Source organism: Rhinatrema bivittatum, unplaced genomic scaffold, assembly GCF_901001135.1.
Source record: "Rhinatrema bivittatum unplaced genomic scaffold, aRhiBiv1.1, whole genome shotgun sequence".
In the NCBI taxonomy this organism is placed as follows: domain Eukaryota; kingdom Metazoa; phylum Chordata; class Amphibia; order Gymnophiona; family Rhinatrematidae; genus Rhinatrema; species Rhinatrema bivittatum.
Window position 1 is genome coordinate 35,185 of NW_021820862.1, and position 26,635 is coordinate 61,819.

The 26,635-nt window shown below is 45.4% G+C and overlaps 1 protein-coding gene across 1 annotated transcript in view; it reads left to right on the forward strand.

Moving 5' to 3' along the window:
* Positions 1-11,459: 11,459 nt before the first annotated feature.
* Positions 11,460-26,635, forward strand: part of LOC115082240 (voltage-dependent calcium channel subunit alpha-2/delta-1-like) — a gene marked incomplete at its 3' end in the record, with an annotated part of 99,627 nt that continues 84,451 nt past the window's right edge. The window contains exons 1-2 of the mRNA XM_029586489.1: positions 11,460-11,602; positions 22,100-22,229. Coding sequence (XP_029442349.1) covers positions 11,570-11,602; positions 22,100-22,229 — 163 coding nt within the window. The remainder of the gene's footprint in view (positions 11,603-22,099; positions 22,230-26,635) is intronic.

The window sequence follows — 26,635 nt, forward strand, 5'->3', positions numbered from 1 at the left end:
ACATTACACCAATATGAACATTATAAAATATTCAGTCCCATCGCTGTTGCTTATGTATGAAAAACCTGATCATAAACAGCCTTTGAGTTGTACCCTGAAGCTGCAATGTTTCCTAGTTGGCAAGCGGTCATGTGATCACAGCGGCTGGAGTTCATGTCCTGAGGAGATAAAAACCTCATCCATTATTCAAGAAATCCTGCAGAGGAGTTGGATCTGCCTGGTGCGGACGCTGAGGCAGCTCCTCTGTAACCTGGGGGCGATTTGTGCCGGAGTGGCATGGGGGTATTATCATCCAAACAAGCAATTTCACCCTTCAATCAGTGCATCTCCTCTTTAAATCCTAACTTTCTACTCGGCTTCTAGAAAATACTGCAGCAAAAATAAAGGCATTTCTTTATCATTTATTCTGCTCATGTGCACTGAACAAAGTTATCACGAAAAATCATAATTATCGGTAAGATATCATTACAATTCCACCCAATCCTAACCAATGTCCTCCTGAACCACCTCAATCCCAACCTAGCCCACTACCTTTCTCCCATTCCCCCTTCTCCCACCTCTCTCTACCTCTCCTCTCTCCTTTGCCTAATCCCCCACGCCACCATCAACTTCTCCCTGAAAACTATCACCGTTTGTACCCGGTTCCCACTACCCCCCCCCCCCCCCTTTAATCGTTCCTATGTGCACCTGCCCATGCCCTACTGTAAATAAGTTTCATATACTAAATATCCCAAGTGCACATGCCAATTAACCTTGTATACTGGTTCTTTTGTAACGCTGCCTGTTTGACTCTCCTCTCCTCTACTTTGTATATCACCCAGTTAACCCCTCCCCTGTTCATTGTAATTTCCTTTCCTTTCTCAGTTATTTGTAAACCGACATGATGTGTCCTACGAATGCCGGTATAAAAAAAGTTTTTAAATAAATAAATAAATAAATTACAGATAGTGACCTGAGGCACGACTTTATTTTGCATTGTAGGGTGCAGTGTGCATTCATTTTTATAAATATGTTTGTTATTGTACTTGATATACCGCATGCTTTATAAAATCTTTGCCATTTATGTAATAGATATGTAGATATCTAACTCTTATCTTCACTAGGGGATGCTATGTGCTTCAGTTAATGCACTCCAGTTTGCTTCAGAATTTGCCTTAGCCACGGGACTAGCTACCACCATCCCACCACAGTCCTCCATGCTACTCTTTCTGTCCCTCTGCCTACTCTCCCTCTCCCTCTTCATATTCCCGTGTTCCCCTGGACTGCTGACCATATCTGCAGGGTCGGTTCTTCAATTACGTGAATCTCGGTGGTTTCCTAGGACACCAAGCTTTTTTGTAGTGCAAAACCCCCAGAAAGCTTCAGGTGCCATCTACCAACTTTTAAGGTACAAGAGAGAAGGTAATGGATGGTGGTCATTAAATGTGGGCCTAGAGACAGAGAGAAATCTGGGTGGGTGAGGGAGTTGTGGATGTAGAGAGAGCAAGAAGATTTGGTCAGGTAGGCGTGTAGAAAGAGAGGATGCGACATTGCAAAAAGGTGAATGTAGTAATGCTGGGAGTGAAGGAGAGGAAGAGGAAGATGGCGGAGGAAAGAGAGGAAAGATACTGGAGGGACACTGGCAAGGGGTTTGCAGAGAATGAGACGGGTGTACATTGGGTGTGTTAGAAAGGGGGATGCTGTGCTGGGCTGATAACAGGTGAGATAGGATTGAAGGTTCACTAGGAAACCTAACAACCTTGCACCAGTCCTATACAAAACAACAAATATAGTTTTGATTATTGATTCATTTATATGTAACTTGATATTCCACTTTTCATCACAACACTTTAAGGCACATTCGATTCAATATGCGTATTCTTCGGGACCCAAATCCATTACATCCGTTTTCAGGGGACCCCGATTTGTCCATTGGTTACGTATGGTATTCGTTTCCCATTAAAGTTAAAAAAAAAAACCCATCCCAACCCTTTAAATTTAATTAACTACAACCCCCCACCCTCCTGGCCCCCCCAAGACTTTCCAAAAGTCCCTGGTGGTCCAGCAGGGGTCCTGGAGCATTCTCCTGCACTCAGGCCGTCGGCTGCCAGTATTCAAAATGGCGCCGATAGCCTTTGCCCTTACTATGTCACAGAGGTACCGGTGCCATTGGTCGGCCCCTGTCACATGGTAGGAGACAAGATGGCACCGGCCGTCCATTGCTCCTACCATCTAAATATGTACACCCTGGAGGAAAGGAGGAGCAGAGGTGATATGATACAGACTTTCAGATACTTGAAAGGTTTTAATGATCCAAAGACAACGACAAACCTTTTCCGTAGGAAAAAAATCAGCAGAACCAGGGGTCACGATTTGAAGCTCCAGGGAGGAAGATTCAGAACCAACGTCAGGAAGTATTTCTTCACGGAGAGGGTGGTGGATGCCTGGAATGACCTTCCAGAGGAAGTGGTGAAGACCAGAACTGTGAAGGACTTCAAAGAGGCGTGGGATAAACACTGTGGATCCATAAATTCAAGAGGCCGCCAATGAAGAGTGCGGGACTCGCCAGAATGATGGCTACTGCCTGGAGACAATACCCTTATTCAATAAACATATACATGGTTACTGTGACTCCAACATCACTCTAAGCTTCAACAGCAAGAGGAAATATGGAAAAAAGGATTTGCACTCACAAAGAGGGGAGTAGCTGGCTTGTTACGGCGGTTACTACCCCAAACCAAATAAGCCTGATACTTCACTTTCAATGCATATCCAGCATAGTTCTCTGCTTCAACGGCAGGGCTGAAGAAAAACTGATACTTCACACATCCAGCAGAGCTCCCTGCTTCAACGGCAGGGGAGAAGAAAAAAGGGTTCGCACTCACAAAGCGGGGAGTAGCTGGCTTGTTACGGCGGTTACTACCCCAAACCAAATGTGCCTGATACTTCACTTTCGATGCATATCCAGCATGGCTCTCTGCTTCAACGGCATGGGAGAAAGACTGATACATCACGCATTTCCAGCATAGCTCTCTGCTTCAACGGCAGGGGAAAAGAAAAACAACCAATAAGGACTGTATAACATAGTCTGGGTAAAACAAATAAGCATGGGTGTAGCTTGCTTATTGCGGCGGCTACTACCCCTAACTAATCAAGCTAGATATTTCACTTGGATGCAGTTCCATCACTGCTCTCTACATAAATGGTGGGGGTGGAAGGGAAATAGAACCAAGAGCTAAGAGAAACAGATAAGTATGAGAGAAAAAATGTGTGAGGCTTGCTGGGCAGACTGGATGGGCCGTTTGGTCTTCTTCTGCCGTCATTTCTATGTTTCTATGTTTCTATGTGACAGGGGCCGACCAATGGAACATGTGTAGCCCTGTGACATAGTAAGGGCAAAGGCTATCGGCGCCATTTTGAATACCGGCAGCCAACAGCCCGAGTGCAGGAGATCGCTCCAGGACCCCCGCTGGACCACCAGGGACTTTTGGCAAGTCTTGGGGGGGGTCAGGAGGGTAGGGGGTTTATTCGTTAGTGATAAGTTGCATTCATGGGGATTCGCCATACATTTTGGAACCCCAGGAATGCAATGAATAGGGACCTATATGTTGCGGATTGTGCATTCATTCAAAACAAATGCACATCCCTACAGACCCCAAATTTCCCCTTACTAGTGGAGTTGGCCTTAACTGTTATGGCCATAAGAGTATCAATAGGCCTGGTGTGCCAGTAGTATAGGATCAGTGGTCTCAACAGACCCTGCCCTTTCCAGTGAGGCTATTGTGGGAGTGTATTAGGAGGTTTGAAAAAACTGCTGTGCCCATGGGACACAGACTCAGAGGAAAAGGAGACAGAGGTCAGCAGAGTCCTGAGAGAGAGTCAGGAGTCAGTTTGCAGCCTGCACCCTGAAGGTGCCTATCACCTCACAAAGGAGAACCAGTGGGGCCCTAGAAGGCGCTTTGTTCTAACAGAGGCATGCTAAGAAGCTGATGGGGCCCAGGGCCAGGGGACGTAGGCTTTCATGAGAGAAGGATGAAGAAGAGATCCTATGCGGAGAAGGTGTCTAGGGCCCTGGGTCTGACGGGAAGGAAGGCAGTGAATGCCTGAGGCATTCCAGAATCAAGAAGAAGTCTTGGGCGGAGAGGTTAAGCCAGTCTATCTCTTCTTATCCTGAGAGAGTCCTTGGACAAGTTTGCTCCAGACAGGATTGGTCCTTCTGGGAGTTTGTAACAGAACAGCCCAGCTGAGGAAGGGTCCTTTTAGAGTTCCTGTCTGAAAGAACAGGCAGCTAGAAGCTCTCTAGTTTTGGAGACGTGTCTGAGGAAAAGAAAGGAAGACATACAAGGAGAGACCCTGCCCCAAGAGCTGACATGTTGGAGAACAGCATACTACTGTGTGGTGCATTGGTGAATCCCTTTTGGGATTTTGGTTTATCTACAGTTGGTTTCAGTAAAGAACATTTATTCTGAACAACAGGTGTGCTGCTTTCTGGATTTTGGGCAGATGAGCAGAAGAGCCTCAGAGAGGAGACACCTTATGGACCTTGAATCATGGCCGCCTTTTTCCTCTTTGCAGAAACCTCATGGGGTCTCCCTGTGAGTTCCTGTTCCTAGGACAGGATTGGTGCAGTCGCTATACACATTTCCTGTTGCCTCAGATATAGGTTAAATTAAATTGTGAGCTCGTTCAGGAAAGTAATTATCATGCCTAAATATTTATCATGTATCTACTAGCACTGGCCTAATCATAGCTCAAGCTCTTAGACAGGGTTTTGCTGATTGCTTTACATCCTTTCCTTTTATAGATAGAATTAATACCTTAACAAACCTGTGGCTGATTTTTAGCAGTGTAGATCTGGAAACTTGTTTCACTCATCTAGGTTTTTGTAGACATGAAGCTAGGTTGGACATATCTTTCATGCATGTTGATCTCTAATTGGCCGAAAGTTTCCCTCTTTCTCTATATTTGATTCTTCCCTCTCTGCACTTAGTAGTAATTTCTCTGTGTTGCTCGGCCACGACGCCTCCAAACTCTGCTGCGTCTGTATGCAGAACGTGTGAAATTGTTTTTCGATTTGGAACATCTCATTTCAATTCACTTCAGATTGCTGGTGAAGCTCCTCTTCAGTCTTTTGTAATTGCTGAAGGGATTTGATAGGACTGGGGTAAACTCTCCAGTGGCTGTTGTACAGCTCTGCTGGAGCCCGTGGAAGACACTTCTGAAGCGAGGCCTGGCTCATTCATAACTGATTTACCTCTTTCTTAACTGCAGGGCTGGTTACTGGGACTCCTGAGACGCTCAGCCTGTGCCATCTAGAATCTTCCACTTATTACAGGATAGGGTCCTTCATTACTTTTCTTAAAGTCCACCCATGCTGGTAACTGTGGCCGGTTATTTATGGATGGCATCAACCGTCCTTACTTGGAGAGAAAGGCAGCTTCCTGCTAAATGTTTTCGTGTGGTTTGCACAAGCATTCTGATGTTCCTGGGCTCTGAGATGAGATTTGCAGCATTATAGGATGGCGCTGCTCAGAGGGACAGCGTGGGTTCAATTTGTAAGAAAAGCTGAACTCGGGAGGATACTCATTTGGTTGAGAAGCTGCAGTAGTTTCTGAGATTGTCAGGGAAAAATGGTTTCTCTTTGCTTCTCCTACCCCGATCTCAGAATGGGTTTTATTTATTTATAAAAAGTTTTCCTGAAACCTGGCAGGCCAGGAAGCGTGGTCAGTTAAATATCTTTCCCAGCGTAGAAGCCTTAATCCTCTTGCAGAAACCTGGATTGTAAATGGAGCAGAAAGAATAATCTAAAGAGGCTTCTGAGAAGACAAAGTGCCTGCTTTCCAACCTGTCTCTAACCCTCTGAGTCACATCTGAAGGGGAACTCGGGGGTCTCAGATTAATGTCCTGGATTTTACAATCTTACACACTGCAGCTATTCTTTGGCCCGTTGTAATAATTTAGGAAGATTATCTTGCACAAAAGTCAATTTTGCTAAAAATGTTTCATTTTTAACCATGTCTTTCAGTGATGCGTTTAAATGTTTGAGACATGTATGGGTAAACCTTTAGGTTTTCAACCTCTCTCACCTCCCTATTGCCTAGAGTAACATCCTAATCATCCAACTCTGTCCATCAACAGTGTTGTGCTACACTCCTCATTCTAGGAGCTCTAATGCTGTTTTCTATATTTTCACAGTTTAATTGCAAGAATATGAAAATACTGCTGAGGATGCTTGGCAGACAGCAGTTCTACATGTCAGGCAGGTGAGATAAGTAGGGATAGTGTTGTCAGGCAGGAGAGCGAGCAGAGAGCAGTGCCATGGTCGAGGAGGAGAGGAGCAGGGAGAAGAGGGAAGGTAATGCAGGGGAGGGAGCAGAGAGTAGAGAGCAGTGCCATGGTCATGCAGGAGAGGAAGCAGGGAGTAGAGAGCAGAGCCATGGTCATGCAGGAGAGGGAGCATGGAGCAGAGAACAGTGCCATGGTCATGCAGGAGAGGGAGCAGGGAGTAGAGAGCAGAGCCATGGTCATGCAGGAGAGGGAGCAGGGAGAGGAGAGCAGTGCCATGGTCATGCAGGAGAGGGAGAAGGGAGGAGAGAGCAGTGTCATGGTCATGCAGGGGAGGGAGCAGAGAGTAGAGAGCAGTGCCATGGTCATGCAGGAGAGGAAGCAGAGAACAGTGCCATGGTCATGCAGGAGAGGAAGCAGGGAGTAGAGAGCAGAGCCATGGTCGAGGAGGAGAGGGAGCAGGGAGCAGTGAACAGTGCCATGGTCAAGGAGGAGAGGGAGCAGTGAACAGTGCCATGGACAGGCAGGAGAGGGAGCAGGGAGAAGAGCCAAGGTCATGCAGGGGAGGGAGCAGAGAGCAGTGCCATGGACAGGCAGGAGAGGGAGCAGAGAGTAGTGAGCAGTGCCATGGACAAGCGGAGAAGAAACAGGGAGTAGAGAGCAGTGCCATGGACATGCAGGAGAGGGAGCAGAGAGCAGAGAGCAGTGCCATGGTCATGCAGGAGAGGGAGTAGAGGGTAGTGAGCAGTGCCATGGACAGGCAGGAGATGGAGCAGAGAGTAGTGCCATGGTCATGCAGGAGAGGAAGCAGGGAGTCGAAAAAAGTGCCACGGTCATGCAGGAGAGGAAGCAGGGAGCAGAGAACAGTGCCATGGTCATGCAAGAGAGGGAGCAGGGAGTAGAGAGCAGTGCCATGGTCATGCAGGAGAGGAAGCAGGGAGTAGAGAGCAGTGCCATGGTCATGCAGGAGAGGGAGCAGAGAGCAGTGCCATGGTCATGCAGAAGAGGGAGCAGGGAATAGAGAGCAGTGCCATGGTCATGCAGGAGAGGGAGTAGAGGGTAGTGAGCAGTGCCATGGACAGGCAGGAGAGGGAGCAGAGAGTAGTGCCATGGTCATGCAGGAGAGGAAGCAGGGAGTCGAAAAAAGTGCCACGGTCATGCAGGAGAGGAAGCAGGGAGCAGAGAACAGTGCCATGGTCATGCAGGAGAGGGAGCAGAGAGCAGTGCCACGGTCATGCAGGAGAGGGAGCAGGGAGTAGAGAGCAGTGCCATGGTCATGCAGGAGAGGGAGCAGGGAGTAGAGAGCAATGCTATGGCCATGCAAGAGAGGGAGCAGGGAGTAGAGAGCAGTGCCGTGGTCATGCAGGAGAGGGAGCAGAAAGCAGTGCCATGGTCATGCAGGAGAAGAAGCAGGGAGCAGAGAACGGTGCCATGGTCTTGCAGGAGAGGGAGCAGAGAGCAGTGCCTTGGTCATGCAGGAGAGGAAGCAGGGAGCAGAGAACAGTGCCATGGTCATGCAGGAGAGGGAGCAGAGAACAGTGCCACGGTCATGCAGGAGAGGGAGCAGGGAGTAGAGAGCAGTGCCATGGTCATACAGGAGAGGGAGCAGGGAGTAGATAGCAGTGCCATGGTCATGGAGGAGAGGGAGCATAGAGCAGTGCCATGGTCATGCAGGAGAGGAAGCAGGGAGTAGAAATCAGTGCCATGGTTATGCAGGAGAGGGAGCAGGGAGTAGAAATCAGTGCCATGGTTATGCAGGAGAGGGAGCAGGGAGTAGAGAGCAGTGCCGTGGTCATGCAGAAGAGGGAGCAGAGAGCAGTGTCATGGTCATGCAGGAGAAAAAGCAGGGAGCAGAGAGCAGTGCCATGGCCATGCAGGAGAGGGAGCAGGGAGTAGAGAGCAGTGCCATGATCATGCAGGAGAGGGAATAGGGAGCAGACATCAGGATCATGGTCATGAAGGAAAGGAAGCAGGGAGCAGATCCATAGTCTTGCAGGAGAGGGAGCAGGGAGCAAAGGGCAGTGTCATGGTTATGCAGGAGATGGAGTATAGAGCAGTGCCATAGTCATGCACGAGAGGGATCAGGGAATAGAGTGCAGTGCCATGGTCAGGCAGTACAGGGAGCACGGAGCAGTGTCATTGTCAGGCAGCAGAGAGAACAGAAAGCAGTGCCATGGTCAGGTGGGGAAGGAACAGGGAGCTGAGTCTTGGTCAGGCAGCATCAGAGAGAGCAGAGTGCAGTGCCATTGTCAGGCAGGAAAGGGAGGAGATAGCAGTACTATTGTCAGAAAGGAGCTGGAACTTGGAGCAGAGGGCAGTGCCATGTTCAGGCAAAGAGAAAATAGGGAGCAGTGCTGTGTTTGGACTGTAGAGATAGCAGAGAGCAGAGCCATGGTCAGGCACTAGAGGGAGTAGAGTGCAGAGCCATGGTCATGCAGGCGAGGGAGAAGAGAGCAATGATATGGTCATTGAGGCAAGGGAGCAAGGAGCAGAGAGCAGTGCTATGGTCATGCAGCAGAGAGAACAGAAAGCAGTGCTGTAGTTGGGCTGTAGAGATAGCAGAAAACAGTGGAATGGTCAGGCAGGAGAGAGAGCAGAGTGCAGACAGCAGTGGTATGTTGATGGTGGAGAGGGAGCAAGGAGAAGGGAGCCTTGACATTGTCATGCAGGCAAGGGAGCAGAGAGCAATGCTACGGTCATACAGGAGAGGGAGCAGAGAGCAGTGATATGATAATGCAGGCAAGGGAAAAAGGAGCAGAGAGCAATGCTACGGTCATACAGGAGAGGGAGCAGAGAGCAGTGATATGATCATGCAGGCAAGGGAAAAAGGAGCAGAGAGCAATGCTACGGTCATACAGGAGAGGGAGAAGAGAGCAGTGTGATCAGGCAAGAGAGTGAGCAAAGACTAGTGCCATGGTCAGGCAGTAAAGGGAGCAGAGTGCAGTACCATGGTCAGGCAGTAGAGGTAGCAGGGAGCAGATTGAAGTGCCATGGTCAGGCAGTACAGGGAGCACAGAGCAGTGCAATGGTCAGGCAGCAGAGAGAACAGAAAGCAGTGCTATGGTCAGGTAGAAGGAACAGTGATAGCAGAGAGCAGAGTACAGTGCCATGGTCAGGCAGTACAGGGAGCACAGAGCAGTGCCATTGTCAGGCAGCAGAGAGAACAAAAAACAGTGCTATGGTCAGGTAGAAGGAACAGTGATAGCAGAGAGCAGAGTACAGTGCCATGGTCAGGCAGTACAGGGAGCAGAGAGCAGTGCCATGGTCAGCAGAAGAGGGAGCAGGGAGCAGAGAGCAGTGATATGGTCATGCAGTAGAGGGAGCAGAGAGCAGTGCCATGGTCATGCAGGAGAAGAAGCAGGGAGCAGAGAACGGTGCCATGGTCATGCAGGAGAGGGAGCAGAGAGCAGTGCCATGGTCATGCAGGAGAGGGAGCAGAGAGCAGAGAACAGTGCCATGGTCATGCAGGAGAGGGAGCAGAGAGCAGTGCCATGGTCAGACTGTAGAGGGAGCATAATGTACATAAGAACATAAGAACATGCCATACTGGGTCAGACCAAGGGTCCATCAAGCCCAGCATCCTGTTTCCAACAGTGGCCAATCCAGGCCATAAGAACCTGGCAAGTACCCAAAAACTAAGTCTATTCCATGTTACCATTGCTAATGGCAGTGGCTATTCTCTAAGTGAACTTAATAGCAGGTAATGGATTTCTCCTCCAAGAACTTATCCAATCCTTTTTTAAACACAGCTACACTAACTGCACTAACCTCATCCTCTGGCAACAAATTCCAGAGTTTAATTGTGCATTGAGAGAAACAGAACTTTCTCCGATTAGTTTTAAATGTGCCCCATGCTAACTTCATGGAGTGCCCCCTAGTCTTTCTACTATCCGAAAGAGTAAATAACCGATTCACATCTACCCGTTCTAGACCTCTCATGATTTTAAACACCTCTATCATATCCCCCCTCAGTCGTCTCTTTTCCAAGCTGAAAAGTCCTAACCTCTTTAGTCTTTCCTCATAGGGGAGTTGTTCCATTCCCTTTATCATTTTGGTAGCCCTTCTCTGTACCTTCTCCATCGCAATTATATCTTATATATGTAGTGCTATGGTCAGGCTGTAGAGGGAGAAGAGTGCAGTGCCATGGTCATGCAGTAGAGGGAGCAGAGTGCAGTGCCATGGTCAGGCTGTAGAGGGAGCAGAGTGCAGTGCCATGGTCATGCAGTAGAGGGAGCAGTGCCATGGTCAGGCTGTAGAGGGAGCAGAGTGCAGTGCCATGGTCATGCAGTAGAGGGAGCAGTGCCATGGTCAGGCTGTAGAGGGAGCAGAGTGCAGTGCCATGGTCATGCAGTAGAGGGAGCAGTGCCATGGTCATGCAGTAGAGGGAGCAGAGTGCAGTGCCATGGTCAGGCTGTAGAGGGAGCAGAGTGCAGTGCCATGGTCATGCAGTAGAGGGAGCAGTGCTATGGTCATGCAGTAGAGGGAGCAGAGTGGAGTGCCATGGTCAGGTTGTAGAGGGATCAGAGTGCAGTGCCATGGTCATGCAGTAGAGGGAGCAGTGCTATGGTCATGCAGTAGAGGGAGCAGAGTGCAGTGCCATGGTCATGCAGTAGAGGGAGCAGTGCTATGGGCATGCAGTAGAGGGAGCAGAGTGCAGTGCCATGGTCATGCAGTAGAGGGAGCAGTGCCATGGTCAGGCTGTAGAGGGAGCAGAGTGCAGTGCCATGGTCAGGCTGTAGAGGGAGCAGAGTGCAGTGCCATGGTCAGGCAGGAGAGCGATCAGCTAATTACTTCATAGACATCTCTGGTTAATTAGCTGTTTCGTTGCTGCATATACCCGGCTATCTTAAAATTATGTTTATGCGATAATGAGCTGAGCCGCTCAGTGGCTGTTCTCACAATAAAGACCTGAAAGGCACCACTTTCCCGGTGTAATCCCCTTGCCTGCCTTGGCTCACCCCTCTGTTTTGGGGCTTCTCTACAGCTGCACAAATGTTTGTATTTATTTTATTCATCCATTACAAGGTACCCAGCAACGGTGCCTGCACCATGACAACACCGTTAATCACGGATTCTTTTTGTGCTCTCAAGAATCCATTAATTAGCTGGAAAACAAACACATTTGTACTTTATAAACACCTAAGAATAGAAGCCGTAAATATAAGGAAGAACTTTACTGGGCTGGTGCCGGGGACCACCCCTGCTAGGAGAGGGATTGTGTGCATGTGGAGATTATGAAGCTCGCTGATAAACTAAAAATATTTCTTGAAGCTGCACTAATGACTCGAAGTGAAAGGAGAAACAGATGGAGCCAGAGATTCTTTCAAGGCTGTCAGTGGTAGGTAGCAGGGAAAGGCAGGTCCTGAATAGGTGGAGAGGGGATCCTTCTGCCCCTCTCTCCACTGGGAGCTCTTTCTGCTGCTATTGATTGCATTTCAGCTCCTGGCTCAGAAGAGAAATTGGTTCATGTTAGGTTTTAATTGTATTCAGTTGCAATGGATTTTTTTTCAGGATGTAAGGTTCCTGGAACTTTTCTGACAACAGCTGCTTTATGTACTAAAAATGGAATAATGGACCACATTTAAGGGCCACTGAAAAGTGTAACCTGCCAGTGATCAGTGCATTTGGTGAGTTTTGGTTGTGCAGATTTTAGGATAGCAAGTTTTTAAGAAAATTGCATTAGCCAGAAATGGAGATGAATGCATCGGAAGCGGAACCAGTGTTTGAGATGCAGCTTTCCGGGTGCCACTGCAGAAGGAAAGACCCTTAGACAGAACCTCCAGGTGCAGCGTGGGAAAGCAGCATAGGTGTTGCCTCCTTGCTGTTGATGATCTGACCTCTCCTTTGCACACCGTCCTCTCATAATAAGGAATGTGACTGCAGCTTGTCTCGCTCAGAACGTGGTGAGGATAGAAACCTGGCTTGCAATATAAAGTGGATTATCGGAGCTGTCCGTGTTGGGCCTTGCACCGGGTACTTGCAATATCCTGGCCCAGTGGGACCAGCAGAGCTTGGGGAAGTGCTGGAGGGAGGAGGGAATGGGCCTGGCAGCCAAAGGAATACACTTGGGGTGTGAAGAAAAAGTTTTGTTTTGTTGCATTTCACTTGTTTTTTTAATGTTTAATGTGTATTTTGTTTTTTCATTTAAATTATATATTTTTTAATCCCAAAAGAAAACACAAAACAAAACTGCCCCCCCCCCCCCATCTCCAGTTGCCACCCCCAAGGCCTCTTCCTCTCCTCCTGGGGTCTGCAGGCCACAAGCCGTCATCATCGTGAAAGCCCCTTCCTTCTTCCCAGACACCAGGAAAGGGGTCATTTTACTCTTTAGGGGGCTTTTGGTTGGTGATTTTCTGAAATGAATTTGGAGGGTTTTTTCATTTCATTTTTAAAGACAGTGAAAGATGGGGGTTAGGTTTCAGGGAGGCCTTCCTAGGCAATAAACTTCTTTACTGTTTCCTTTCTCTTCCCTTTCCCTCCGTTCCTGAGGGCTGAAACGCAGCCCAGCGTCGCCCCTGGCAGAGGCAGCTTAAAGCTCCCTCGCAGTGGATAATTACAGCAGGTGGATTTGAGTTGTACAGGTCCCTGAGCGCCTCCTATCTGGCTCCCTTTCCAAGCTCAATGAGCCCTTTTATTGTTGTGGAAATCTGATATATTCCTCGGCTCTGCAATCCACTGTCAAATTACCAACAACTTTATTTTCTGTTTCTCTTGGGCACTAAATAGGCTTTTCAATCTGCTTTCAATTCAAGTGACCTTCCATTGCTCAGTTATTATAAATTTAATTTTTCCTCTTGTCTCTTGCCCAGCAAAGGGGCATTAGCAGAGCTCACTGAATTGGGTTAGAACTACGAAAAGCAATGAATTAATCTTGTCAATTTCAAAGCAATTCCTCCAGTACAAGTGAGTTGCATCTCATTGCATTTCTCCAGCTGCAGGATTAAAAAAAAAAACAAAACAAAAAACATGACCTCCGATCCTTAAATTGTAAGACCATAGCAAGAGTTGAACATTTTCAGACTTGGTTTTTGAGGTACCTGTATCACAAAATAGTGCTGTGAGCCTGCCAAAAAGAACATAGTAACATATTCCATGTAATCTACCCAGCAAGCTTCTTATGGTAGTAACTGCCGCTCCGTGCAGGTTACCCCCATGTTTCTGTTAAGGGCAGTAACTGCTGCTCCGTGCAGGTTACCCCCATGTTTCTGTTAAGGGTAGTAACTGCCGCTCCATGCAGGTTACCCCCATGTTTCTGTTAAGGGCAGTAACTGCCGCTCTGTGCAGGTTACCCCCATGTTTCTGTTAAGGGCAGTAACTGCTGCTCCGTGCAGGTTACCCCCATGTTTCTGTTAAGGGTAGTAACTGCCGCTCCATGCAGGTTACCCCCATGTTTCTGTTAAGGGCAGTAACTGCCGCTCTGTGCAGGTTACCCCCATGTTTCTGTTAAGGGTAGTAACTGCCGCTCCGTGCAGGTTACCCCATGTTTCTGTTAAGGGCAGTAACTGCCGCTCCGTGCAGGTTACCCCCATGTTTCTGTTAAGGGCAGTAACTGCTGCTCCGTGCAGGTTACCCCCATGTTTCTGTTAAGGGTAGTAACTGCCGCTCCATGCAGGTTACCCCCATGTTTCTGTTAAGGGCAGTAACTGCCGCTCTGTGCAGGTTACCCCCATGTTTCTGTTAAGGGTAGTAACTGCCGCTCTGTGCAGGTTACCCCCATGTTTCTGTTAAGGGCAGTAACTGCCGCTCCGTGCAGGTTACCCCCATGTTTCTGTTAAGGGTGGTAACTGCCACTCTGTGCAGGTTACCCCCATGTTTCTGTTAAGGGTAGTAACTGCCGCTCTGTGCAGGTTACCCCCATGTTTCTGTTAAGGGTAGAAACTGCCGCTCCGTGCAGGTTACCCCATGTTTCTGTTAAGGGTAGTAACTGCCACTCTGTGCAGGTTACCCCCATGTTTCTGTTAAGGGTAGTAACTGCCACTCTGTTCAGGTTACCCCCATGTTTCTGTTAAGGGTAGTAACTGCCGTTCCATGCAGGTTACCCCATGTTTCTGTTAAGGGCAGTAACTGCCGCTCCGTGCAGGTTACCCCCATGTTTCTGTTAAGGGTAGTAACTGCCACTCCGTGCAGGTGATCCCCATGTGTCTGTTAAGGGTAGTAACTGCCCTTCCATGCAGGTTACCCCCATGTTTCTGTTAAGGGCAGTAACTGCCGCTCCATGCAGGTTACCCCCATGTTTCTGTTAAGGGTAGTAACTGCCCTTCCATGCAGGTTACCCCCATGTTTCTGTTAAGGGTAGTAACTGCCCTTCCATGCAGGTTACCCCCATGGTTCTGTTAAGGGCAGTAACTGCCGCTCCGTGCAGGTTACCCCCATGTTTCTGTTGAGGGTAGTAATTGCTGCTCCATGCAGGTGGCAGTTAGTATCCTTGTTTAGAAAAGCTGAGCGGGCTTCAGGTTGAATAGATCCGATGATCTCAGGTAGCCCTTTATGGGGATAATTTGGAAAAAGTCACCCATCAGTTAAAATTTATTTTTATATAATGTTTCTGATTTACTGCTTCCCCAGCCTATTAATAGGTTCCCCAATAACAAACATGCTTAAAAATAAAAACAGACATTATATGGCATAATGATACTATTATAAATAAAATAAAAAATGGCTACTAATCATCCATTTATTTATTTAAACAATTTCTAGACCACTGATCCACAAATTTCTGTGTATAACAGCTTGCAATCATAAGAAAATCAAAGCAGAATATAAAAACAAATTACGACAAGAAAGGAAAGAGAAATTTAAAACATTACCTAGCAGACACATGTAAGCTTAGATAGCTGCCTACAGTCTGAGGGGGCACAGAAACCCAAACCAGGAAGTCTGAAGAGTGCTCAAACAGGGAAGAAAATAGGAACTAAGTGTATTTGTAAATCAGAGCAAATGGCTCTCAGCTTTCATTTCCTCAGGAGGACTTCTGAGGAGAGCAGGGCCAGCTACACTAGGGTCTTGTGTTAGAGGTGGAATCTCTGAGAGAAGCCGGATCATGGTTTCTCCCTACTGCTCATGAAGATCCATCAGAACCGCTGAAATGTGCTCATGCACCCAGGACCCGGACCCGGAGCATCGGGATATTTAATTAATTGTAACGCCTGTAGGTAAAGGCTTGGTAAACCCAGAAATGAAACATTAGCACAGTCAAGTGATTGCCGGACAGTGAAAAATCAGAAGAGCAAACAAAGGGCATCAAGGAACGCCAGAAACGGAGCTTCTAGTAGGATTGAAGTGACGGAGAGGAAGGACCCCCCAAGTCGCGGCTTTAAGTTGAATTGGAATGGAGCGTCCGTCAAACAGAACATCTGCCAGAGCATCTTTCTTTGCATGTTCTTAACATTAAGCGTTAACTCATTTTCATACAAGCGTTCCCTGATCTTGACCAAGCAGACAGACGTCTTTTCTAAAGTGAGATCAAATGACTGCATCCTGAAAACCTGACTTTGTGCTGAAGGCCTCCCGGCTGTTTCTTCTCACCTTGGCTGCCCTCTGAATAGTCTCACATCTGCTCCCTCCACGCCTCTACCCTGTTCCAGAATAGCCTAGTGAGCTGCCCCCCATTTGTATTCTATTGCCCAGTCTTCAGACTGATTACAGTAGCAAATTAAATGCCTTATTCTTATTGTGTGCTAATTGTTGTGTTATCAGTAGTGAATTGGTGTCTGGTTGTGTTTATTTTTAATACATTTTTTTTAAATTTCATTTTAAGAATTCTATACTATAGTTTTAATTGTTATACAGGATTATTTTATAAACATAGAAGAGGTGACAGAAAAGGACCTCATGGCCCATCCATTCTTCCCAGCAAGGTCCCATACTTATCAGTTACTCCGACCGTCAAGGTCAGGGCTCTTGTTTCTTTCTGTTTGAGTCCAATTTCCTTTCAGCCCCTGCTGTTGAAGCAGAGAGCAGTGTTAGAGTTGCCTCAGAAGTGTAGTATCAGGCTTTATGGTTAAGATTAGTAACCGTCGCACCAAGCAAGTTACCCCCATGCTTATATTTATTCCCAGACCGTACAGTTCAATGTCCTTGTTGGTTGTTGTCTGAATCCAATTCCTCTTTTCTTCTTTTCCCCCTGCTGTTGAAGCAGAGAGCAATGTTGGAGTTGCCTCAGAAGTGTAGTATCAGGCTTTATGGTTAAGATTAGTAACCGTCGCACCAAGCAAGTTACCCCCATGCTTATATTTATTCCCAGACCGTACAGTTCAATGTCCTTGTTGGTTGTTGTCTGAATCCAATTCCTCTTTTCTTCTTTTCCCCCTGCTGTTGAAGCAGAGAGCAGTGTTGGAGTTGCCTCAGAAGTGTAGTATCAGGCTTTTTGGTTAAGGGTAGTAACCGCTGTATCATGCAAGTTACCCCCATGCTTATTTGTTTTCCCAGATTGTATAGTTCAATGACATTGAATCAAATTCCTCTTTTCCTCATTTCCCCTGCCGTTGAAGCAGCAAGTAACGATGGCGTTGCATCAACAGTATGAATGCTCATCTGTCAAGGGTAGCATCTGCCTCCGTAGCAAGTTACCCCATGCCTCTTACTTCAATCCCCTCCCCCTTGCCTTTAGGGATCCACAGTGTTTATCCCATGCCCTTTTAAAATCTTGCACTGTTTTTATCTTCACCACCTCCTCCAGAACGGCATTCCAGATGTCCACCACCCTCTCCATGAAGGAATATTTCCTGACATTGATTCTGAGTCGCCCTCCGCAGAGTTTCATTTCATGACCCCTAGTTCTATTGGTTTCTTTGCAGCGGAAAAGGTTTGTTATTGATCGTACATCATTAAAACCTTTCAAGTATCTGAAAGTATCATATCTCCTCTGCTCTTCCTCTCCTCCAGGGTGTACATATTTAGGTCCTTCAACCTCTCCTCATAATTCAATTGATGGACACACCCCACCATTTTGGTCACGCTTCTCTGGGCTGCCTCCATCTCGTCTCTGTCTCTTTTGAGATATGGTCTCCAGAACTGAACAGAATACTCCATGTGAGACCAAGGACCTGTACAAGGGAATTATCACCTCCTTTTTCTTATTAGACATTCATCTCTCTATGCAGCCCAGCATACGTCTGGCTTTAGCCATTGCCTTGTCACATTGCTTTGCTATCTTTAGATTGCTAGACACTATCACCCCAAGGTCTCTCTCCTGTTCTGTACACAGCAGCGTTTCACCCCCTATCACATACAGTTCTTTTGGATTACCACAGCCCAGATGCAGGACTCTACACTTCTTGGCATTAAATCCCAGTTGCCATAACTTCGACCACTCTTCAAGCTTTCTTAAATTTATTTATTTATTTATTTATTTATTTATTTATTTATTTAAAGATTTCTTATATACCGGGGCACGTTAAAAACATCACCCCGGTTCACATTGTAACGTAACATAGCAACAAGCTTTACAATAGTTTAATGTTTACATCTGTCTCGCCACTCCTTCCGGCGGGTCCACTCTATTGCAGATCTTAGTATCATCCATAAATAGACAAACTTTAACTTCTATCAGCAAAGTCACTCACAAAGATGTTGAACAGAACCAGTCCCAACACCAATCTCTGCAGCACTCCACTTAACACCGTTCTCTCTTCAGAGCAGGTTCCATTTACCAACACCCACTGTCTTCTGTCCGTCAACCAGTTGGTAACCACACCACCACCTTGGCGCTCACTCCAAGCTTCTCATTTTGTTCACGAGTCTTCTATGTGGGACCGTATCAATGGCTTTACTAAAATCCAAGTAAATCACATTGAGCGCTCTTCCCTGATCCAGTTCTCTAGTCACCCAAACAAAGAAATCAATCAGATTTGTCTTATAGGACCTTCCCCGGTGAATCCGTGGTCTCGGATTAAGCACCCACCAGATTATAGGTAGCTTACTATCCTTTCTTTCAGCAGAGTCTCCATTAATTTTCCCACCACTGATGTGAGGCTAACCAGTCCCCTCTGCTCCCGCTCTTTTGAAACGGGACCACCACCGCTCTTCTCCATTCACTCAGCACCACTCCCGCTTCCAGGGATCTACTGCTATCATATCATATCATGTATGTTTAATATGCATTGTATGATTTTTCTCTGTTGTAAACCGCTTTGATTTTTTGTGGAAAAGCAGCATGGGAAGCCAATTAACTAAACTACACTGTCCTCCCTCTTCTCTAGCTGAAACACCTGTGAACATATGATCTGAATCTCTCACCTAGGATCCTTTTTCCCTCTCACAGACAGATGGAGACTATCATTACAAGCTACAGCCTTTTATTGTTTCATATATATCATCCCAGCCCCTAACTTATCTGCAACCTCCTTCTTTATATCAGGTTTTGAGTGAGGTATTTAACTTGGTGATATGGTAGCCATTTCCTTTCCTAACCATCAATAGGTTTTGCCTCTGCTATGATCCTGGCAAGGTGCCTAAGTCACTCCCCCAAATGGTTGAACTTCCCCCTCCTACAGTATTTGTTTATAGCCAGGTCAATAGTGCTCAAATGGAGTATGACAATCAACTACAAAATTCCTTCTTTCTTTTCCTGTAATGCTAGGACACTGGTTTGAGTATCCCAGTAGATATTTTACCTCCCCCCCCCCCCAAAGTACACTCAAGTTAATGCCTTTGATAAGAGACGTCCATGTTCAAAAGATAGCCAATTAGCTACACTAGCCGACCCCCCCACCCACCCCTTGCCCCCCCCCATTGTAATTATGTTCTCCCTCATGACTACGAGCAATGTTGTAATTTTGTAAATATGTTCATCTCCCTTTTCCCCTTCCCCTTGCTTGGCTTTTCTGGCTCCTTGAGCCCCTATTCTCTTACGCATATCCTCTCCCAGTTCTCCCCCCCCCTTGTTCCATGTAATTTCAACCTTTCATTACAATGTAAACCGATATGATGTGTATTTTAATGTCGGTATAGAAAATATGTTAAATAAATAAATAAGCCAGTTTGACTTATCTAGTCAACTTAGCTGAGATATTTAGCATTATGGTTACACTGCTGAATATTATTATTATTATTATTTAATGCTTTTTTTATACTGACATTCATGAAAAATCATATCGGTTTACATAGAACAGGGGTATGATAACAATTTATTTATTTTATTTATTTAAAAACTTTTATATACCGATTTTCACGGAGAGTATCCAACCAAAACGGTTTACAAGTTCAATTTATAACAAGGCAAAAATAATAATAAAAAATTAATAAAATAAACAGAAATTAAATAAAATATAGTAAAAGATTTGAAAAAAAATACATCGTGTAAATATAATCCCTAACTCATTTACAAAACCTAACTAAAAATTATTATAAAAAACAAGAAAAAAGCAGGAAATATAAAAAAGTTAAGAAACCAGAAGCCATAATTTATTATGTGGTTAGAGATAAGCAAGCTGTTAGGCTCCAAGTGCATATCATAACCTGATACTGACATTATGAGGAACTTTGAGGAAGGTTATTTGTTTCCTCAATTCCGGCATAAGCTATCGTGAATAAGTAGGTTTTCAAAACCTTTTTAAATTCCTTGTGATCCGTAATAGCTCTCAATGTATTTGGAATTGAGTTCCAAAGAATGGGACCCGCCACAGAAAATGCCCTCTCCCTAGTTATATTTAGTTTAGCCAGTCTGACAGTAGGCACATCAAGAAGATATTTAGAGGTAGACCTAAGATTTCTAATAGGCTTATATAACCGCAATGAAGTGCAGAGCCAGGTAGAATCCGGATCATGAATTAGAGTATGTATTAATGACAAAATTTTGTATTTCACCCTAAACTTAATGGGTAGCCAATGTAACCCATACAATACGGGGGTGATGTGATATCTCATAGGTACTCCTGTTATTAAACGAGCAGCAGTATTATAATAATAACAATAGCAAAATAATAATAACAATAGCAAAATATACCTGGATAACTTTAAAGTTGGCCACATAATTATATCTGGCTAACATTAACTTATCTAGCTAACTTATCTGGATAAGTGTGAATATCGCCACTTATCCAGCGAAGTTAGGAAGATAGGTAGCTCCTCCCCATTACACCCTCATCCTGGTCACAATTGAGTCAATTGTATTGTAATCTTTTTTTTTAATTTTTATTTATTCATATTTCAACATTACAAGTCAAAGGTATCTGACATCAAAATAAAAAGTATTCTTACAAAGAAAATATAAGAAACTCCATAGAAACATATTAGAGGGGGAGAGCTAAAAAAAAAAAGAGAAAAGGAAAGAAAAAATACAATCCCAAAATGTACTTATCGGTTATTACATCATGATGGGACTTGGTACTCGATGCACAGCTGGACCCAGCTCATAAAATACTTTGTTGTCCCCCTCTTACTATGACATTTACAAGGAAAATGTAAAGCAAATGTCGCACCCAGAGATAGCAACATCTGTCACAAGGTAAGGAACGAGGGGATCTGGCAGCATCAGGAAAAGCAGATATTCGAGTCCCATGAAAAACAGAAATGTTAGCTCAAAAATACATTTCCAAAATGGATTCTATGTTACTTAAGTATGAAGGGTTTGAAAATCAACTTAAAATGTGCGATGACAAGTTAAAGGTTTTAGATGAGAAAGTGAATTTGTTGGATTCTCAATGTGAGGGAATCCGGCAATGTCAAAACTCTTTAGTTAAAGATAAAAAGTGCTCTAACCGTCCCATGGAATATTTAGAAAATTATTCAAAAAGATGAAACTTAAGATTTCTAAATTTCCCAAACTAGGTTTGATATGTCTTCGTGACCTTTTCAGACCATTTTTCCAGGATAAAATGAAAATTCCAGAGGAATTACTTCCTGTTTCCAGGACATTCTGTCTCCCAGAAAAGGAAGATGCACAGGGTAGTGGTGATTTGATTTGGGGGAATTTGACAGATGGGGTAGATTTAACAGCTTTATTGGAGATCTCTAAACTGGATATTAAATCACGTACAACCCTACTGGTGGATTTTGTTTTGGAACCTGATAAAGATTTGATTTTGAAAATGTATTTTGTTATGTTGCTTTTAATACTGAGTATGTTTATTGTAGCCCGTTGAGGTCTGGGTTATTGCTGGGCTATTCATTGTAGAAATAAATCAACTTAGCTGGGTAGGTAGGTATCCAGCTAAGTGGTGTCCAATGAAGGGAGCCAGATATTCAGAGCCTACCACTTAGCTGGGTAAGTCAGAACTTATCTGGCTATATGCAGCAGCGGACTCACAGTGTGGGCCCAGGCCACGTCACGTGGTCTGCCGAGCGTGGCTCTGTCACGGCCGCACACGGCAGACCACGTGACTGGAGCGATCGGCCCACCGGGGGATGCCTGATCCCCCGATAGGCCAATCCGCCCCTGGCTATATGGCACTGAATATCAAGCTCCCCACTGCCAGCCAACGAAGCTTTCTGTTAAGGGATTTTTTGAGAGTGCCTTTCAATTCTTGTGTATAGAGGGTACCTTTCTTCACAGAGAGAATGTGATTGGAGGGCTCAACTCTAACAAAACCGCAGGCTTCCTTTTCCAATCAAATAGAAAATACAATCCTCCATCGGTCGTTATTCATTCCCTTGAGGTCCATATTTTTCACAGCTGATATCACAAGTAATTTAGAAGTCCTGTATTTACATTACAAAAGTAATTAAATGATGTGCAGCATGAAAAAGAAAGGGAAAACCAAACCATGTCTTAGTTTAAGAATTTCTATTCCACTTTCCAAGGTCAAAAGATCCAATCACATTGGATTACAACAAAATCTCGTATGTATCTTATATGGTTTGCAATATTTAGCTTCCTAAATGTTTTTCCTTATAGCCTGAGAAGAATGAAAGCAGCTCTGACAGGCAGAAGATCAAACCTGTCTTTGAAATGGACGCTGTGTTTCGACGGCAGACATCTTACCAACATGCAGCAGTTCATATACCCACAGACATATATGAAGGCTGTAAGTAACCACTGCATGCACTTTCATCTTCTTTTATCTGGGATCAGAAATGTCAATGGAACCGTGATTTTACTTCTGTGATTTCATTTCTTAATACATACTGTAGCATAGTCCCCAGAAGGAATCGAAGTGCAGCAAACACAGCCTGTTCTTCCGATGGTTGTTCTCCTCTGCAGTATCAAAGTCCCGGATATGAGAATCCTCCATTATGCAAAGCACTAATAGCAGAGGACTAAATATACAAAGGTGAATTTTTAAAAGCCCGGTGCACTCATCTGCTGAGGATGCATGTACAAATCAGGCTGGCATGCACCAACCACATTTTAAAAGATGCCCAGATATGCGCATATGTCCCGCTGTGCACATAGCTCAAAACTTTTCAAAAAGGGGCAGGGCTTGGGTGTTTTAGGGCGTGTCTAAGCGTGTAAGTACGTGCTTTGGGTGCACGCCCAGGTCCAGTGGTGCATAAGTATACTTTTGTGTGGAGGAGATATGTTAAATAAATAAATAAATAAAACTAGCCGTAACTGGAATGATTTAAGGGTCTGGGTTAACCGAGTGGATTGAAGGGTAATAAACCAGGGGGGCTTTGGAGGACCTAGCTGATAAGTGGGCAAACTGGCAGTGGGGTGGGTGCACACCCTTTTTAAGATTCCCCGACTTACCCGGTAGAAGCGGGATTTATCTGCATAAGCGTATGGTCGGACTATTTTGTAACATGCACGCATATACGTGCATACGTTATAAAATGGCCGCATATCTGCCTGTGCACTAGCTTGGAAGTTACATCACAGAGAATCATTTAAAAAAAACAAAAACCTTAGTTCCAAAATGTGCTATAGGGCTCTCTATCCAGCAAGCCCTCAAGAAACAATTCAAACTGTACTGCACTAGGTCAGCTCTCTCTGTCACTGCTGATGGGAGAATTCAAACAGTGCAACATTCAGAAGTTACTGGGCTTTGTAGGAGTTCCTGCTTTCTGTCTCTCCTTCCCCTTCCTGTGTGTCGCTCCACTATTACCCCAAGCGAGGTCGCAGCCTTCACCGAGGTTTCCACAGCTTTCCCAGCTGTTTATTCCGACAGGGGATCCATCTGCATTTCACTTGGGGCAACCTGGCAGGCTGGTCTCTAGCGGGTACCCCCGCTATCATCTCACCCTGCTCCGGGAGCAGGCGCGTTTTCAAAGGCCGGCCACGCGTGTAAGTCCCGATACACGCACCCGTGCCCTGGAAAAGGGGTGGGGGCGGGGAGGGGGCCAGCTGGGACAGCAGCCATTAGGCGGCCGCCATGCGGAAACGACTTCTTCTTGGGAGAAGCAGTAAGTAGAAAAATAAAAAGATTTCAGGTAGCTAAGTAGGGGTTAGGGGTGGCGAGGGGTAGGAAACTGGGGGAGGCCCGATTGCGTGGCCATGCCTAATTTACTAAAACTCATCCCCTTGCGCGCGCGGATTTTAAAATCTACCCCAATATGTGTTGCATGGCCTGGCATTGCTTTGGTTGTTGAGGAATTTCTCCCATAAGGGAATGTTTTGCAGTATCACATCATCATTTATGCAGGAAGGATCAAACGTTATTGCCTTCAAACACAGATAAAAGAGGGATTAGTAAAGATATCGCATAAAATGTTGTTTTGGAAGTTGTGTGCATTCTGATAAAAGGTTGAATAGTTTATGCAATAAAGTACGGATTTTACTGCAAATCTCCTCCGTGCTGGAGGTAAACGTGAGCGCAGGACTTGTGTTTGTGTTACTATTGCAGGGAACCGTGCCTCAGGCTGAGCATAAAACCTTGTCTTTCACTTTGTCTTTTCATTGCTGGGGGGGGGGGGGGTCATTTTCTGGTTTGATGGTTTTGTTTGGTTCATTTCCTCAACTGAATAAAACATAAGACAAAAAAAAAAACCCTCCCAGCCCCCAAGAAAGCCTTGGAGCCCAGGTTTACCTGGCTGGGCTCTTCTCACCCACTAGAAGCCTTCTCTCCGGCCCCCACTCACCCCCTTCCATGGAGTCCAAAAATAAAATCCTCCCTCACTCCTGTCCTGCTGACCTGAAATTTAAAAATGGCCCTGGTTGCCCTGATGCTGACACGAATGTGACATCATTTCAGTGCCTGTCTCGGGTTTTACTGCTGCTATTATGTTGTGCAGCCAAGATTACTTTTTTGTATTGTTTTTTCATTTTGGTGGCGTTTTAACATCTGGTTCATTAAAAATGTATTGTGGATTGGTTTGTTTGTCAAACCAAAATAAACATTAAATGGGAAAAAAAACAAACCCAAATAGTTGCGCCTGGCCAGCGGCACTCCTGCCTCGGAGACGCGACCAGCAGCTATGAAGCCTCACCACACTGCGCCAAGCCCCTGTGAAGGCAAAAGCAGGCTTAGGCATGTGTGTCTCTGCCCACGGCGGGAAAATGGTCCTGATGCCTCCCAGTGACTTCAGGAGTCATGCTGTTCTCTTCTTCACGCCTCAGCAACAGGTCCTCTTTGTTCCTGCTCATCTTGTGACTTGAGTGTTGCCTGACCTTGCCTGACCTCAGAGTGCTTGTGGATTCACTGCTCGCCATCTGTCCCAACCCTGGACTGGACCTCGGATTGCTTTTTTAGAACATACACAGTAGGAGGTACGAACAGCAAAGTTGACATCGCTGACCATTTTCTGCTGTTTGAATCCATGAAAGGTAGAAGAGGAGATAAGAAAATGCCATACTGGGTCAGACCAAGGGTCCATCAAGCCCAGCATCCTGTTTCCAACAGTGGCCAATCCAGGCCATAAGAACCTGGCAAGTACCCAAAAACTAAGTCTATTCCATGTAACCATTGCTAATGGCAGTGGCTATTCTCTAAGTGAACTTAATAGCAGGTAATGGACTTCTTTGTACAATGCACTCACAGAATATCGCCAGTGATGTCAGCTTTGCTGTTCGTACCTCCTGCTGTCTGTGTAAAACCACCCCTCACGGAGTTAAAGTGTTATAAATAGTGAAGTAATCAACAACAAAGAAGCAAAAACCTCTCCACGCTGAGGCGCCATTTTTTGAATGTGATGAGAGAGACAGCTATTCTGTCCGGGGTTGAAGAACGTTTGCTCGATATTTATATCTTGTTTAGATCTCCTGAAGAAGATTGTGTATCAATCGAAACATGTCGGGACAGCTTTAAATGAAACTAGATGGTTGCGTTTCATATTTTATGAGCCCTGGTTTGGGCCATAAAGGTTTGGGCCATAAAGGTTTGGGCCATAAAGGTGAACCGGTAGATGTAGTGTATTTGGATTTTCAGAAGGCGTTTGACAAAGTCCCTCATGAGAGGCTTCTAAGAAAACTAAAAAGTCATGGGATAGGAGGCGATGTCCTTTCGTGGATTACAAACTGGTTAAAAGACAGGAAACAGAGAGTAGGACTAAATGGTCAATTTTCTCAGTGGAAAAGGGTAAACAGTGGAGTGCCTCAGGGATCTGTACTTGGACCGGTGCTTTTCAATATATATATCAATGATCTGGAAAGGAATACGATGAGTGATGTTATCAAATTTGCAGATGATACAAAATTATTCAGAGTAGTTAAATCACAAGCAGACTGTGATACATTACAGGAGGACCTTGCAAGACTGGAAGATTGGGCATCCAAATGGCAGATGAAATTTAATGTGGACAAGTGCAAGGTGTTGCATATAGGGAAAAATAACCCTAGCTGTAGTTACACGATGTTAGGTTCCATATTAGGAGCTACCACCCAAGAAAGAGATCTAGGCGTCATAGTAGATAATACATTGAAATCGTCAGCTCAGTGTGCTGCAGCAGTCAAAAAAGCAAATAAAATGTTAGGAATTATTAGGAAGGGAATGGTTAATAAAACGGAAAATGTCATAATGCCTCTATATCGCTCCATGGTGAGACCACACCTTGAATACTGTGTACAATTCTGGTCGCCGTATCTCAAAAAAGATATAGTTGCAATGGAGAAGGTACAGAGAAGGGCAACCAAAATGATAAAGGGGATGGAACAGCTCCCCTATGAGGAAAGGCTGAAGAGGTTAGGGCTGTTCAGCTTGGAGAAGAGACGGCTGAGGGGGGATATCATAGAGGTCTTTAAGATCATGAGAGGTCTTGAACGAGTAGATGTGACTCGGTTATTTACACTTTCGAATAATAGAAGGACTAGGGGGCATTCCATGAAGTTAGCAAGTAGCACATTTAAGACTAATCGGAGAAAATTCTTTTTCACTCAACGCACAATAAATCTCTGGAATTTGTTGCCAGAGGATGTGGTTAGTGCAGTTAGTGTAGCTGGGTTCAAAAAAGGTTTGGATAAGTTCTTGGAAGAGAAGTCCATTAACTGCTATTAATCAAGTTTACTTAGGGAATAGTCACTGCTATTAATTGCATCAGTAGCATGGGATCTTCTAGG